General features: G+C 37.5%; 1 protein-coding gene across 3 annotated transcripts; it reads right to left on the reverse strand.

Moving 5' to 3' along the window:
• Nucleotides 1-2,930: 2,930 nt before the first annotated feature.
• LOC114421999 (putative RING-type E3 ubiquitin transferase C3H69) lies at nt 2,931-11,722 on the reverse strand. Of its 3 annotated transcripts, XM_028388159.1 has the most exons (8): nt 11,229-11,720; nt 10,445-10,532; nt 9,552-10,348; nt 9,193-9,262; nt 8,641-8,729; nt 8,489-8,547; nt 4,922-5,038; nt 2,931-3,479 (listed from the first exon to the last, which is right to left on the reverse strand). In XM_028388159.1, the coding sequence occupies exons 1-6, from the start codon at nt 11,237-11,239 to the stop codon at nt 8,511-8,513; spliced, it is 1,092 nt and encodes a 363-aa protein (XP_028243960.1). In that variant the 5' UTR covers nt 11,240-11,720; the 3' UTR covers nt 2,931-3,479; nt 4,922-5,038; nt 8,489-8,510. The 3 variants fall into 3 exon arrangements, with proteins under 3 accessions (XP_028243960.1, XP_028243962.1, XP_028243961.1); XM_028388161.1 differs by lacking the exon at nt 8,489-8,547 and having other exon boundaries at nt 11,229-11,722; XM_028388160.1 differs by lacking the exon at nt 4,922-5,038 and having other exon boundaries at nt 11,229-11,721.
• Between the last annotated feature and the right edge of the window lie 947 nt (nt 11,723-12,669).

Here is a 12,669-nt window from a genome sequence, read left to right on the forward strand (position 1 = left end):
TGTGGACAAGGAGTGGAAGAAGGAGTGGAAGAAGAATGTCGTAGATGTAAGAAGAGTCGGAGATCGTATCATAGCCTTAAAATTGGTAGTGGAACAGGACACCTTTAATGTTATTAGTGGGTACGCACCTCAGGTTGGGTTATCAGAACACTTTAAGGTAAAATTTTGGGAGGATCTAGAAGGGGTACTTCAGGATATACCCCAAGGAGAGAAAGTTTTCCTAGGAGGGGATCTCAATGGACATGTAGGTAGCGTGGATAGAGGTTTTGAGGGGGTGCATGGGGGTTTTGGCCTAGGGGAGATGAATGGGGAGGGTAAATCCATCTTGGAGTTTTCGGAGGCTTTGGATCTTTCTATAGCCAATACATGGTTTAAGAAAAGAGAGGAACATCTTATCACTTACAAAAGTGGAGGGACATGTTCTCAGATAGATTTCTTCCTTATCAGGAAGTCTGATAGGAAGTATTGCTTGAACTGTAAAGTTATCCCGGGAGAGAGCTTGACTACCCAACATAGAGTTTTGGTTATGGATGTAAGAATTAGAGATAGGGCAAAGAGAAGAAGTCCTATGGTAGCACCAAGGATCAAATGGTGGCACTTGAAGGGTGAGAAACAAGGAATCTTCCAACAAAAGATATGGGAGGGATGGTGTGGACAATCACAAGGAAGTGCAAATGATATGTGGAACAAGACGTCCCAAGAGATTATTAAAGTGGCTAAAGAGACGTTGGGTGAATCTAGAGGTTTTGGACCTAGGGGTAAAGAATCGTGGTGGTGGAATGAAAGTGTTCAGAGCAAAGTTAGAGTAAAAAAGGAGTGTTTCAAGGAGTGGTCTAGGTGTAGAAATTCTGAAACTTGGGATAAGTATAAGATAGCTAGAAATGAAACCAAAAAGGCGGTGAGTGAGGCAAGAGCCCAAGCTTTTGACGGACTATACCAATCTCTAGGAACCAGGGACGGAGAAAGATCTATATATAGGCTTGCTAAGGGTAGAGAGAGAAAGACTAGAGATTTGGATCACGTAAAGTGTGTTAAGGATGAAGAAGGCAAAGTCTTAGTGCATGAAAAAGATATCAAGGAAAGGTGGAAGGTGTATTTCCACAACTTATTTAATGATGGATATGGATATGACTCTAGCAGTCTAGACACAAGAGAAGAGGACCGGAACTATAAGTATTATCGTCGGATTCAGAAACAGGAAGTAAAGGAAGCGTTGAAAAGAATGAGTAACGGTAAGGCGGTGGGGCCAGACAACATACCTATTGAAGTGTGGAAAACTCTTGGAGATAGAGGTCTTGAGTGGCTCACCAAACTCTTTAATGAAATTATGAGGTCAAAACGCATGCCGGAGGAATGGAGGAGAAGCGCGTTAGTGCCAATCTATAAGAACAAGGGGAATGTACAAAATTGTGCAAATTATAGGGGAATCAAGCTCATGAGTCATACCATGAAATTATGGGAAAGAGTGATCGAACGGAGATTAAGAAAGGAGACTCAAGTTACTGAGAATCAATTTGGTTTCATGCCGGGAAGGTCGACCATGGAAGCGATTTATTTATTACGGCGGGTGATGGAGCAATATCGCATGGACCAACAAGACTTGCACTTGATTTTTATTGACTTGGAGAAAGCGTATGATAGAGTGCCTAAAGAGATTTTGTGGAAAGCTCTAGAGAAGAAAGGGGTTAGGGTTGCATATATTCGAGCTATCCAAGATATGTATGATAGGGTATCGACTAGTGTTAGGACACAGGGTGGAGAGTCAGACGATTTTCCCATCACAATTGGTTTGCATCAAGGGTCAACCCTTAGCCCCTACCTTTTTACCTTAATTCTGGATGTCCTCACAGAACAAATCCAAGAGATAGCGCCGAGATGCATGCTTTTTGCAGATGACATAGTCCTCCTTGGAGAGTCGAGGGAGGAGTTGAATGAGAGGTTGGAAACTTGGAGACGAGCTCTAGAAACACATGGCTTTCGCCTAAGCAGAAGCAAATCGGAGTATATGGAATGTAAGTTCAACAAAAGTAGGAGGGTATCTAACTCAGAGGTGAAAATAGGAGACCATATTATCCCTCAAGTCACATGGTTTAAATATCATGGGTCTGTAATATAGGATGATGGAGAAATTGAAGGGGATGTGAATCATCGCATTCAAGCAGGATGGATGAAATGGAGAAAAGCATCGGGAATGTTATGTGATGCAAAGGTACCGATCAAGCTAAAGGGAAAGTTTTATCGGACTGCGGTAAGACCGGCGATTTTGTACGGAACAGAATGTTGGGCGGTCAAGAGCCAACATGAGACTAAAGTAGGTGTAGCGGAGATGAGGATGTTGCGGTGGATGTGTGGTAAGACTCGACAGGGTAAAATTAGAAACGGAGCTATTAGAGAGAGGGTTAGAGTAGCGCCTATTGTAGAGAAGATGATGGAAAATAGACTTAGGTAGTTTGGGCATGTAGAGAGAAGACCGGTAGACTCTGTAGTGAGGAGAGTAGACCAGATGGAGAGAAGACAAACAATTCGAGGCAGAGGAAGACCCAAAAAGACTATAAGAGAGGTTATCAAGAAGGATCTCGAACTTAATGATTTGGATAGAAGTATGGTACTTGATAGAACATTATGGCGGAAGTTGATCCATGTAGCCGACCCCACCTAGTGGGATAAGGTGTTGTTGTTGTTGTTGAATGAAATTCAAAAAGAATTTATCAACACCGAATTCTAAATATACTCATTTTACAATTTACATAGCCCCCCCAAAAAAAAAGAATGTAAAATGTAACTATACTCTTGTCCTTTTAGACTTTTATTTCTAATATGGAGGGTTGTTCAATTAGTTCTTTTAGAATAAATAAAAATTTGATTTAATATTAATGCAATTGAAATGAGATGAACAAAATGTAGCCAAATAAAACTAAATAACAAATAAATTTTCCCTTAAACAAACAGGCTTCTTAAATTGAATGAAATTTCACCAGGAATCGTATATTCAATGGGTGAAACTTAGATTGTACTAGTATATTCATCAAAAGGAAACGGGTCAACAATACAAGGGCCCTGACAAAGTCCTATAAAAGATAACAAAACCGATACATATATGTTGAAACCTTTCCTAAGGCTCTTGGTGCTGTGCCACCCACTAGCAAGGAAATCCCAGTATACAGTAAAAAGGTATATCTTGGATCTCAATAATGTGAACAGAAAAGAAACTTCATCACCCCAATCAATGTTTGCATATTAACATTGAAATCCGCCAGACAAGTAATACTTCTAAAAGTCTCACCGATGGCTAAAAGAGTGCATTCCACCATGCTTCAAATAGAGTATACCACCATCAATCCATACTTGGATTTATATGCTTTAAAAATTAACTTATTTAAGTTTTATATACCCTCATAGCATGTCCATCTACCATTTAACGCATGCACTTTATTACAACAACGACAGAATGTACAGTGCAACTTCTTTCTCTGGTATCCCTGAAATTTTGATTAAAATAAATAAACTACACAGTTTACAATAAAACACACAAAAAAAGTTTACAATTACAACTTGGACAAGAAATCGATTGTTCCAAAGTAAAATGTAAGGGTTCGGGGGAAAAATCCAACACCACAACTTGATGTTGTAGGAAAGAGAGAACACTAAAAAATTGCCTGAAATAGTGCTCTGATACTTGCACCCTTTCTTATGTTACTAATTACTAGTCAACAATCAAAAATTGAACCCCACTTAACACTAATCTTACATAAAAATATAAAAGCTAAGACAATCCACAAGCAGTATTCAAATCAAATAAATCATTTAAACACTGCAGCCTTTGTGGCCTTTGTGTGCTATGTAATAATTATAAATTTAACTACAAATAAGAGTCTCTGTTGCGGAGTCAAGACACAGGAATTCATGATTGGGTTTCTTATTTTGTTTGTGTCTTATCTGTTGCTACCTTTCCTTTTACTCTGACAACACCCCAAAACCCTACACAAGTGTTTGTACAAACTACAAAGACTGATAGGATTATTGTAGACAAGACATTGGCAAAGATGGCTACTACAACCAAAAGCAGGATGACTATGATGGAAAAGGATGGACGTAACTTGAATTGCAGCACCTAAGCTCAGTTTTGGGCTATGGGCCAAGCCCAAATCGGTAGAGAGAATGACTAGGATGTTGAAAAAGGAAACTATTTTCTATACACAATGGAAGCACTCAATCCCAACTCACTAATGAAAGGGAATGCGGTAATGAAAAAGGAGAATAGTGTCTATCCTAAAAGAAGCACATGCTTCAAAGGGAACCGAGCCTTTAAGATCATATTACTATACATTTGGTTTGGCCACTATAGAAGACAAGAAGTAGAGGGTCACTTCAGCAATGAACGAATGTTACTTCTGGAGATGAGGTCGGGAAATAATGCAATGCTCGTGATCCTTTCTTGAGTTAAAAGTACCAGGCCCAATTTATTAAAGAGGGAGGCAAAACTTTTGGGGTTGAAGTCATGGTGACCTGTAAGGAGAAAACCACTTCACTTGGCTAAGGCTCAATAGCATGGGTGAGGTTGGAGATGGTTCAATGACAACCATCACTTAGTCATCGGGACTCTCATACCAAGTCAAGAACACAAGAAACAACAATCCCAAAAAGAAAACTGGTTTTATATTCTCTGACAAAATGGCAACAGAACGAAGTAAGAATGAAAGAAAGGGCCTATAGTTTTCAGGAAAATGTAACTCCTTTCTGTGGTGGGCCATGGGATCAAGTATTGCTTATGGACAAACAATCTCAATGATAATGCAAAAATAATGTGTATATATGCATACATGATAGAAAATGATTGAAAGCAATAAATAATACCGGGTATCAACTTCAGATAGTAGACAAATTTAAAGAAAAATCTCTAATCAAGACCAACAAAACTTACATTTCAGAAAAATTTGGGGTGATCAAGTGCATATGGTTTACTGAAAAAGCACCAATTGCAGACTTGCAATGTAAAAATAACTTTTGACATTGAAGCTTGTCATTTTAAGCAAGTATCCTGCAGAGATAACACGCAGGAAGCAATTAAAACTAGGGATATCAGAGAAAAACAGAGGCACTAGGCTTAACAACAATTCTATTCAAACAATTATGCTTAGATGTAAAAAAATAAAAAAAAGCATGCATCAGGGCTAGATATTTGGGAATAAAAAATGAGGTAGAAAAACAAGGTTAACTTATATGTGAAACTCGTTTGGGAATCAGTCCCCCAAAAAATAAAAAATAAAAACTTAAACTTTAATGCCTATAAGGGTGCATATTGGAACTAAAACATAGCAGCAGGGACCAATGTTTACTAATAAGGGTGTATGGGGATTAATATCTAAGCTTCTTCATACATGAACTGATTCCTAAATGAGTGTAACCTATTGGGACCAAAGTTGAACCAAAAAACAAAGAAAGACCAATTAAAGAAAGATGAAAACAAATTTTTCTTTGCACTTCTGTAAGAAATATTCATTTGATGGCAGTATCTATGGTTGGAAAGTAAAGATAATTAGAACTAAACCCTGCATAATCATTCACCAATTTTAGACAATCATTTGATTTTCTCTTTCTTTGATCACTTAAGGCCAAAGTTCATAAGCTTTTAATGTCCATCATTCCCATTTTCTCGAAGGCCCTAAAATTGCTTAAAATGGCCCTAAAGAAGTGGTGCTTCCTTCTACCTAGTGTGATTATCCTTTACTAAATAGCAACCAAATACTAGTTCTAGTTGATTCCTTTCTTCACCTGTTCCATTCCATATCATATGTCTAGATGTAAAAGGAGAAAGTTGGTTATAAGGCACATATGTACTCTCACATTCAAAATCAAAAGGCTACATGGAAGCACACTAAACACATTCATTTCTTCAACCCCAACCCAGAATAAAATCTAAAATTGAACATGTTTATGCAAAGATAATATGAGCAGACTACTATTACTAAATGTGATGTGGCTTCTAAATACCCATAAAACCAATCACCATTCATGGGAGCATCAACATTGTTCCGTTATCACCCCTTTTGTTTAACATTGTTGCAGAAGGTTTGAGTGGCCTAATGACCAAAGCAATTGAGGGGGGATTTTACAAGGGATTCTTGGTGGGCACAAAGAAGGTGGAGGTTAGTCTACTTCAGTATGCAGATGACACGATATTTTTGGGAGAAGCAACTTTAGCGAACGTAAGAACAATCAAAGCAATACTTCGAGCATTCGAGATGGCATCGGGGTTAAAGATAAATTTCGCCAAGAGTAGTTGTGGGGCCTTTGGGGTGTCTGAGCAGTGGACTTATGATGCATCCAGTTATCTCAACTGTGGGCTGATGTCTTTTTCCTTTCACATACCTTGGTATACCCATTGGTGCTAATCCTAGAAGATGTCAGACTTGGGAACCCTTAATCACGAAGTGTGAGAGAAAACTAGCGAGATGGAAACAGACACACTTGTCTTTCGGGGGAGAGTGATTCTCATAAATTCCGTGCTAACATCTATTCCAATTTACATTTTATCTTTTTTCAGGGTCCCGAGGCAGGTGGTTAGCAAGCTAACCAAATTACAAAGGAATTTCTTATGGGGTGGTGCAGCGGATCAAAATAAAATTCCGTGGATCAAGTGGGAAAAGGTTTGTATGCCTAAGGAGCTAGGTGGGTTGGGAGTCAAGGATATTATCTCGTTCAACACATCATTATTAGGAAAGTGGAAATGGGAGATGTTTCAGAATCAGGAGGAGACTTGGTCTAGAGTCCTTGAATCGAAGTACGGAGGATGGAGGAGTCTTGATGGAGCTTCGACGGTCAGCACTGAATCATTATGGTGGAGGGATCTAAAGATAGTCAATCAAAGTCTGAATCAAGGTCACCAGCTGAACAGGTTGATATTGTGGAGGGTAGGATGTGGGGACAAGTTTAAGTTTTGGGAGGATAGGTGGATAGGAGGAGATAAAAGCTTGGCTAGGAAATATCCTAGATTGTACACCATATCAGCTCAACAACATCAGTTCATTCATCAAATAGGTGCTGTGAAAGGTGGGTGGGAGTGGCATTTTAAGTGGAGGAGACTTTTGTTTGATAGCGAGATAGGTATGGCGGTAGCTTTCCTCCAACAGCTGGAAGGGTTCACAATCAGGCCGGAAATAAATGATCATTGGAAGTGGGCGGCAAAGCCTAGTGGTTGTTATTCGACTAAGAGTGCATACAAGGCAATTCATCATGTCACAGTGGAAGATGGACAGGATGGAAAGTTCAAGGAGCTATGGAAGCTTAGGGTCCCATTGAAAGTGGCTATCTTCGCGTGGAGGCTGATTCAAGACAAATTGCCAACTAAAGTTAATCTGAAAAAGAAGCGGGTTGAGTTACAAGAGTAGGCCACTTGTGTCCTTTCTGCAGATTAGTGGAAGAGACTGTAGGCCACTTATTCTTCCACTGCAGTAAAATTAGTCCCCTATGGTGGGAGTCACAGTCATGGGTAAATATGATGGGCATTTTCCCTTATAATCCGGATCAGCATTTTATTCAGCATATTTGTGGAGCTTCTGCAGGGTTGCAGGGAAAAAGATGGCAGTGGTGGTGGTTTGCTCTCACTTACTCGATTTGGAAGCATAGGAACAGCATTATTTTCTCCAATGCTGTTTTTAATGACCAGAAATTAATGGAAGATGCAGTGTTCATGTTATGGTCATGGCTCAGATGTTTGGAAAAAAATTTCTCTTTACATTTCAATCAATGGTCCTCAAATCTCAAAGATGTCTTTCTTAGGACAGCAACTTAGGAATAGAATTTGCTCCAGGTCTTTTTTGAGTAGTTTGGGCTATTTTAGCTACTGTATCTTGTTTTGTCCCGAACTACCTGTAAATTGGCTCTAAATTTGTATTATCTAGTACCTCTGGTACTCATCTATAATATAATATATTATTTTTGCTGAGCAAAAAAAAAAAAATGGGAGCATCAAACTTGGGTAAATACCATAAAAGTTTGGCTCAGCTTATCAACAATAGAACAAATGGTGATGCTTCCCAAAGAACTATCATAACTGAGACTTCAAAGATATAAATTAATAAAAAAAAAAAATTAAGCACCAAATACGAAAGTAAAATCATGTATCCAGAACATCCAGAATCACATTGCCATGTTTGGATAAGCTTCTCCATTGCACTTATAGAAGAAGAAAATAAGAAGGAATAATGAAATAAGCTTCCACCATAAGCTAAGTCAATGAGAGAAGCTTATTTCATTATTCCTTCTTATTTTATTTTTCATAAGTGTTAATGGAGAAGCTTCTTCAAACAGGGCCTAAGTAATTTTGTTGGTTTAAGAACAGGGAGTTCCTTAGATGAACATAAGATTCTTCAAACCAAAGCACCATAATGAAGAAAAGGATACAAAAGAAATATTATTATTATACATTAATCCATATACAAAAGTTGCCCACAATTTAGGTAAAAGGAAACACAAGTTTGAAACTTACTGGAACATACAAACAAAAGCATTCATCTTAAATGCATGTTAGAAAGGAAATCTGACAACCTGAAAGCATCAATTTTTAGGTTAGTGAAATGAACAAGAAAAAAGAGTGAAGGAAAGGTTAAGGCCAGAGATAATGAGAAGGCAAAGGGCAACCTGATGTCTTTTGCAATTACAGTATCACCCTCTGCAGCCCCTAGATGTCGCAAAACTACCTGCTCCAGACGGCCATCTCGAAATGCATGCTGTGAATAAAGATGGAAGAAAGCAATCTTCAGTCAATTTTGCTAATAGATAATCCTCACTTTTAAAACAGTTCAAAGGCCAAAACCACTATCTAGACATCATAATTCAACACAAGGTTAGGGGAATAGAAACTGTATGCCTGCAAATACTAATAAACTTAGGTACCAGAAAGGAAGAAACAAGTTGCAGACATTGTTTTCAATGCTGCAATGCTAATTTATAGAAAATTCAAGTCATTAGGACAACTGAAATTGGCTTATAGCAAACCAAATTTAGTACACACTTTAGACTCTAGTATGAAAAAATAATTTACTAATGCAATGAATTCTAAGAGTGTATAAGAAAACATCTATATGCCTCGAGAAAAGATAATTATAAGTGCTTAGCCGAAAAAGAGAAAAATGGCCCAGGCAGGGAGAGGGAAAGTTACAGTAGAACTAGTTATTATATTCATAGAATTACCTTGTAGAAACAACTAGTTCCAAAAGGGCAGTTTCCTTCCCCAAAGTCAAAGTGCTTGCAATCAATTGACCTACAAATGGATTAAACAGAATATCAGAAAAAGAGATAGTCATTCACTATTTCACTCAGCTGAGCCTTTTTTTTTCCTTGTGAAATATATGCTATATGGCTTGGCATCAGCTGTGCTGGTCAATATAGAGAAGGGGGAAAGGAAATGGATCATCCCTCATCAACTAAGCAGCATATAATGGTGACCCAAAGTTACAACTCTCCGCGCTTTAGTTGTGATTAAATCATGGATTAATTGGATAGGAAAAACAAAAGAAGTTATAAGATTTTGTAAGTGATCAAGAAATTACTTGAGCTTTGCCTTGTAGTTGTTAATGATTTCTTGTTTTTCTTCAGTTGTTGAGTACCAAATGACACTTGGAATGACAAAGTACGACAGCTTACGACAAATAGGACATGCCCTCAATGTGCTATTAACATCCATCCCCAATGTTGGGTTACTACTACGCCAATTCCTAATACAGGATATGCAGAATGGATGATCACATTCTGATAGCAGCCCAAACTTACACTCAGCTGCTGTAGGCTTTGACAGAACATGCTCCAGGCAAACACTGCATTCAATTTCTTGACTTTGTTTCAATGCCTCAAGATGCTTACGCTTATTTTCGCAAGTCTTCATATGTTCTTCTCTTTCCTCAGGTCGGAAAGGATGCAAGCAATGTTTTCCACAGGTGGGACATAGATCCCCATGAATATGAGGGCATTTTTCGCCTCGTGGACAGTTTCCAGCTCCAGCAAATGAACAAATTGAAAGCTCAGAAGGTGAAGTGATTATTGATTGACCAACATTGTCTTCCCATAAAGGTTCATGATACCCAAATTCTTGATTCCAAACCAGTTCTCGATTCCAAGCCGGTTCACTAGGAAGAAGGTAAGGACTACTGGAAAGAGAAAACTCTGCCCCTGTAGCAACACCATTTGATGCAGCTCTAGTATTTCCAAAAGCAACAGTATCTGAAACCAGGGTCTGGGGTTCGATTACTGAAGAAGATGGAGCAGAAGATTGCTCTCGAGAAGCTTTGACATGATCATATCTGCAGCGACTACCATAAGCACAGACTCCTTTCTGATAAAATGTGCATACCTGTCATAATGAGAAGAACAAGAAAAAATTATCAGAGAAACGTAAATATCTATCAATTAGTAGGGTCTGCAGCAAAGAAGAGTTTGCATCACAAACATTATTTGGAGGATCTTTCCAGTCATGAGAAAATTCACAATGCTCCCCTTTCAGACAAGCTCCATGAGCAAAGAACTTGCAAAGAAACCTACATGATTTCGGAAGATAAGAAATTACAAAAATTAAAATAATCTTCAAGTTGCATAAGAAATTAGAGAACAAATTAACAGAGAAAGAAAAGGTCCACACAACACTTGTCCTAAGTATCAAAAACCAAGGTCCCCAATTAAAACCTTTTATCCATATTTCCACAAACCAAAACAAATGGATCAATTCAAATGATTTCATAGTTATATCACGTCAAGTGTCAAGTACAATCCACAAACAAGATATCAATGCCAAATTTCGCTCTTCTACCTACTACAGAATTCAACATTGTTATAACCTCCAGGAATGGTTTATTGCCTGTCATGACCATAGAAGTCTCTGGGAAGAATGATACGTTAAAAATCATAACCTGATTGAGTTTCCACTAACAAAAGCTATCTAAATCAAATAAAGATTTTCCAAATTCGATAACAAAAGGGGCAAAAAAAAGGTAGTAACTTTCAACCCTTTTTCTTTTGAATTCTGCTCAATGAATGTCACACCCCAGATGGAAAACAAAAACAATCTTTTCTCGGTTCAAAGAAAGCCGGATTATAAGAACAATAAATAACAGAAACATATAAATAAAAAAGTCAATAATCAACAGAAATTGGAGAAACTGCAGAACACAAGACAGAAAACCTACATCAAGAAAAAGTTAATAATCCAATACAAAACACAAGATGATCAACCTCACCTCTTAGACATGGGCGGTTATTGAAAAAAAGAAAGAAATATCCTTTAATTAGGAGAGAGCCGCGAGGACCAAAACCCTAAACCTCCAAAGGGATTATTGGTTGAAGAAAGAGGTGAACAAAAAAAGTGGGGGCAGCCAAAAAAGTGAAGGAGGTAACACGTGGGGTTTTGCAGCCACTCAAATTGAGAAAAGATTGAGAGAGCTTGAGAGAAACGGTGATATTTGGGGGCAATGAGACAAAAAATAATGGAAATATTACGAAATATGGAAATTGGATTTGGATGGTGGTAAAAAATATAGGAAAGAAACTGTGTGAGAACACAATGTTACATTACAGCTTCGTGTCCAAAAAGTCTTGTCCGGTTCATGACTTTCTGTATCACGTGTACGTGGGTTTTGCTTTGTCATGTCATCACGTGTCCTCAATCCGTTGGTTGAATCTGAATTCACTTCATACGTGAGTGGATAGAGAGATTAGGGTTAGCCAAATTCAATGGAAATGCCTCAATTTTTACATATATATTGAAGTTGGAGAAGATTTGGGTTTGTTTTTTACATTTTACATGATGCATTCCTGGAGACAAACGAAAACGAAAATTTTTAAACATGTCTGAAAAAATAGAAACTTAAACAACAACAAAAAGTAGAAACTGATTGTCAGTTTTTATTTTTTTGGGTTTAATGTGTTCTCTCATTGTATAACCATAGAAAATAATTTATTCAACTTTGGTATATGGCCATTAATTGGATCGGATATCTCATCCATCGGTAGAAGTTGTTTGTTCAATCCAGTCGAAAATCTGACTGCAAAAGCAACATATGTGTACCAAACTAAACATGCATAGAAAGGCAAAGGTCTATACTGTAATATCGATTTGTTTTTTAATATGTCTATCATCATTACACTTACACTTGCACTCTATTCAATTAACTAAACTAAATTTCCTTGTTAAACAACATACATTTGTAATTCTTGCTTTGAACTCATTGAAAAGAAGAAACAAATAAAATAACTAATTTCTTCTTTGAGAAAATATATTTTTTTAATTACAAAATTCATATAGTATGTTTAGATTTAGCCAAAAGAAAATATTATTTTTATAGGAAAAACAAATTTATCAATAAAAAAATAAGCAATAAAAGCACCACGATTGCTGTAAAGGTGTACGAAAAGATCAATGAGCAAATAGATAAACATCTTGCTCCAATAGAAAGTAACGCATGAAAAGCCGAATATCTATTTTCTATTAGAACCCATTACAAAGTTTCAAGAACTTGTACCTTACTTTTGTATCCACCTCAGAATAAAACACCAAAACCTTCTCAAACTATATTTGATGAATTGAACAAACGACCCTCACAAACTATATCAGAACAAAACATAACACAGACTTGACTTCATTATAAAGACCTCATTCAATCCATCCTTCACTCTACCAGC

This window comes from Glycine soja, chromosome 8 (assembly GCF_004193775.1).
Source record: "Glycine soja cultivar W05 chromosome 8, ASM419377v2, whole genome shotgun sequence".
Taxonomy (NCBI): Eukaryota; Viridiplantae; Streptophyta; class Magnoliopsida; order Fabales; family Fabaceae; genus Glycine; species Glycine soja.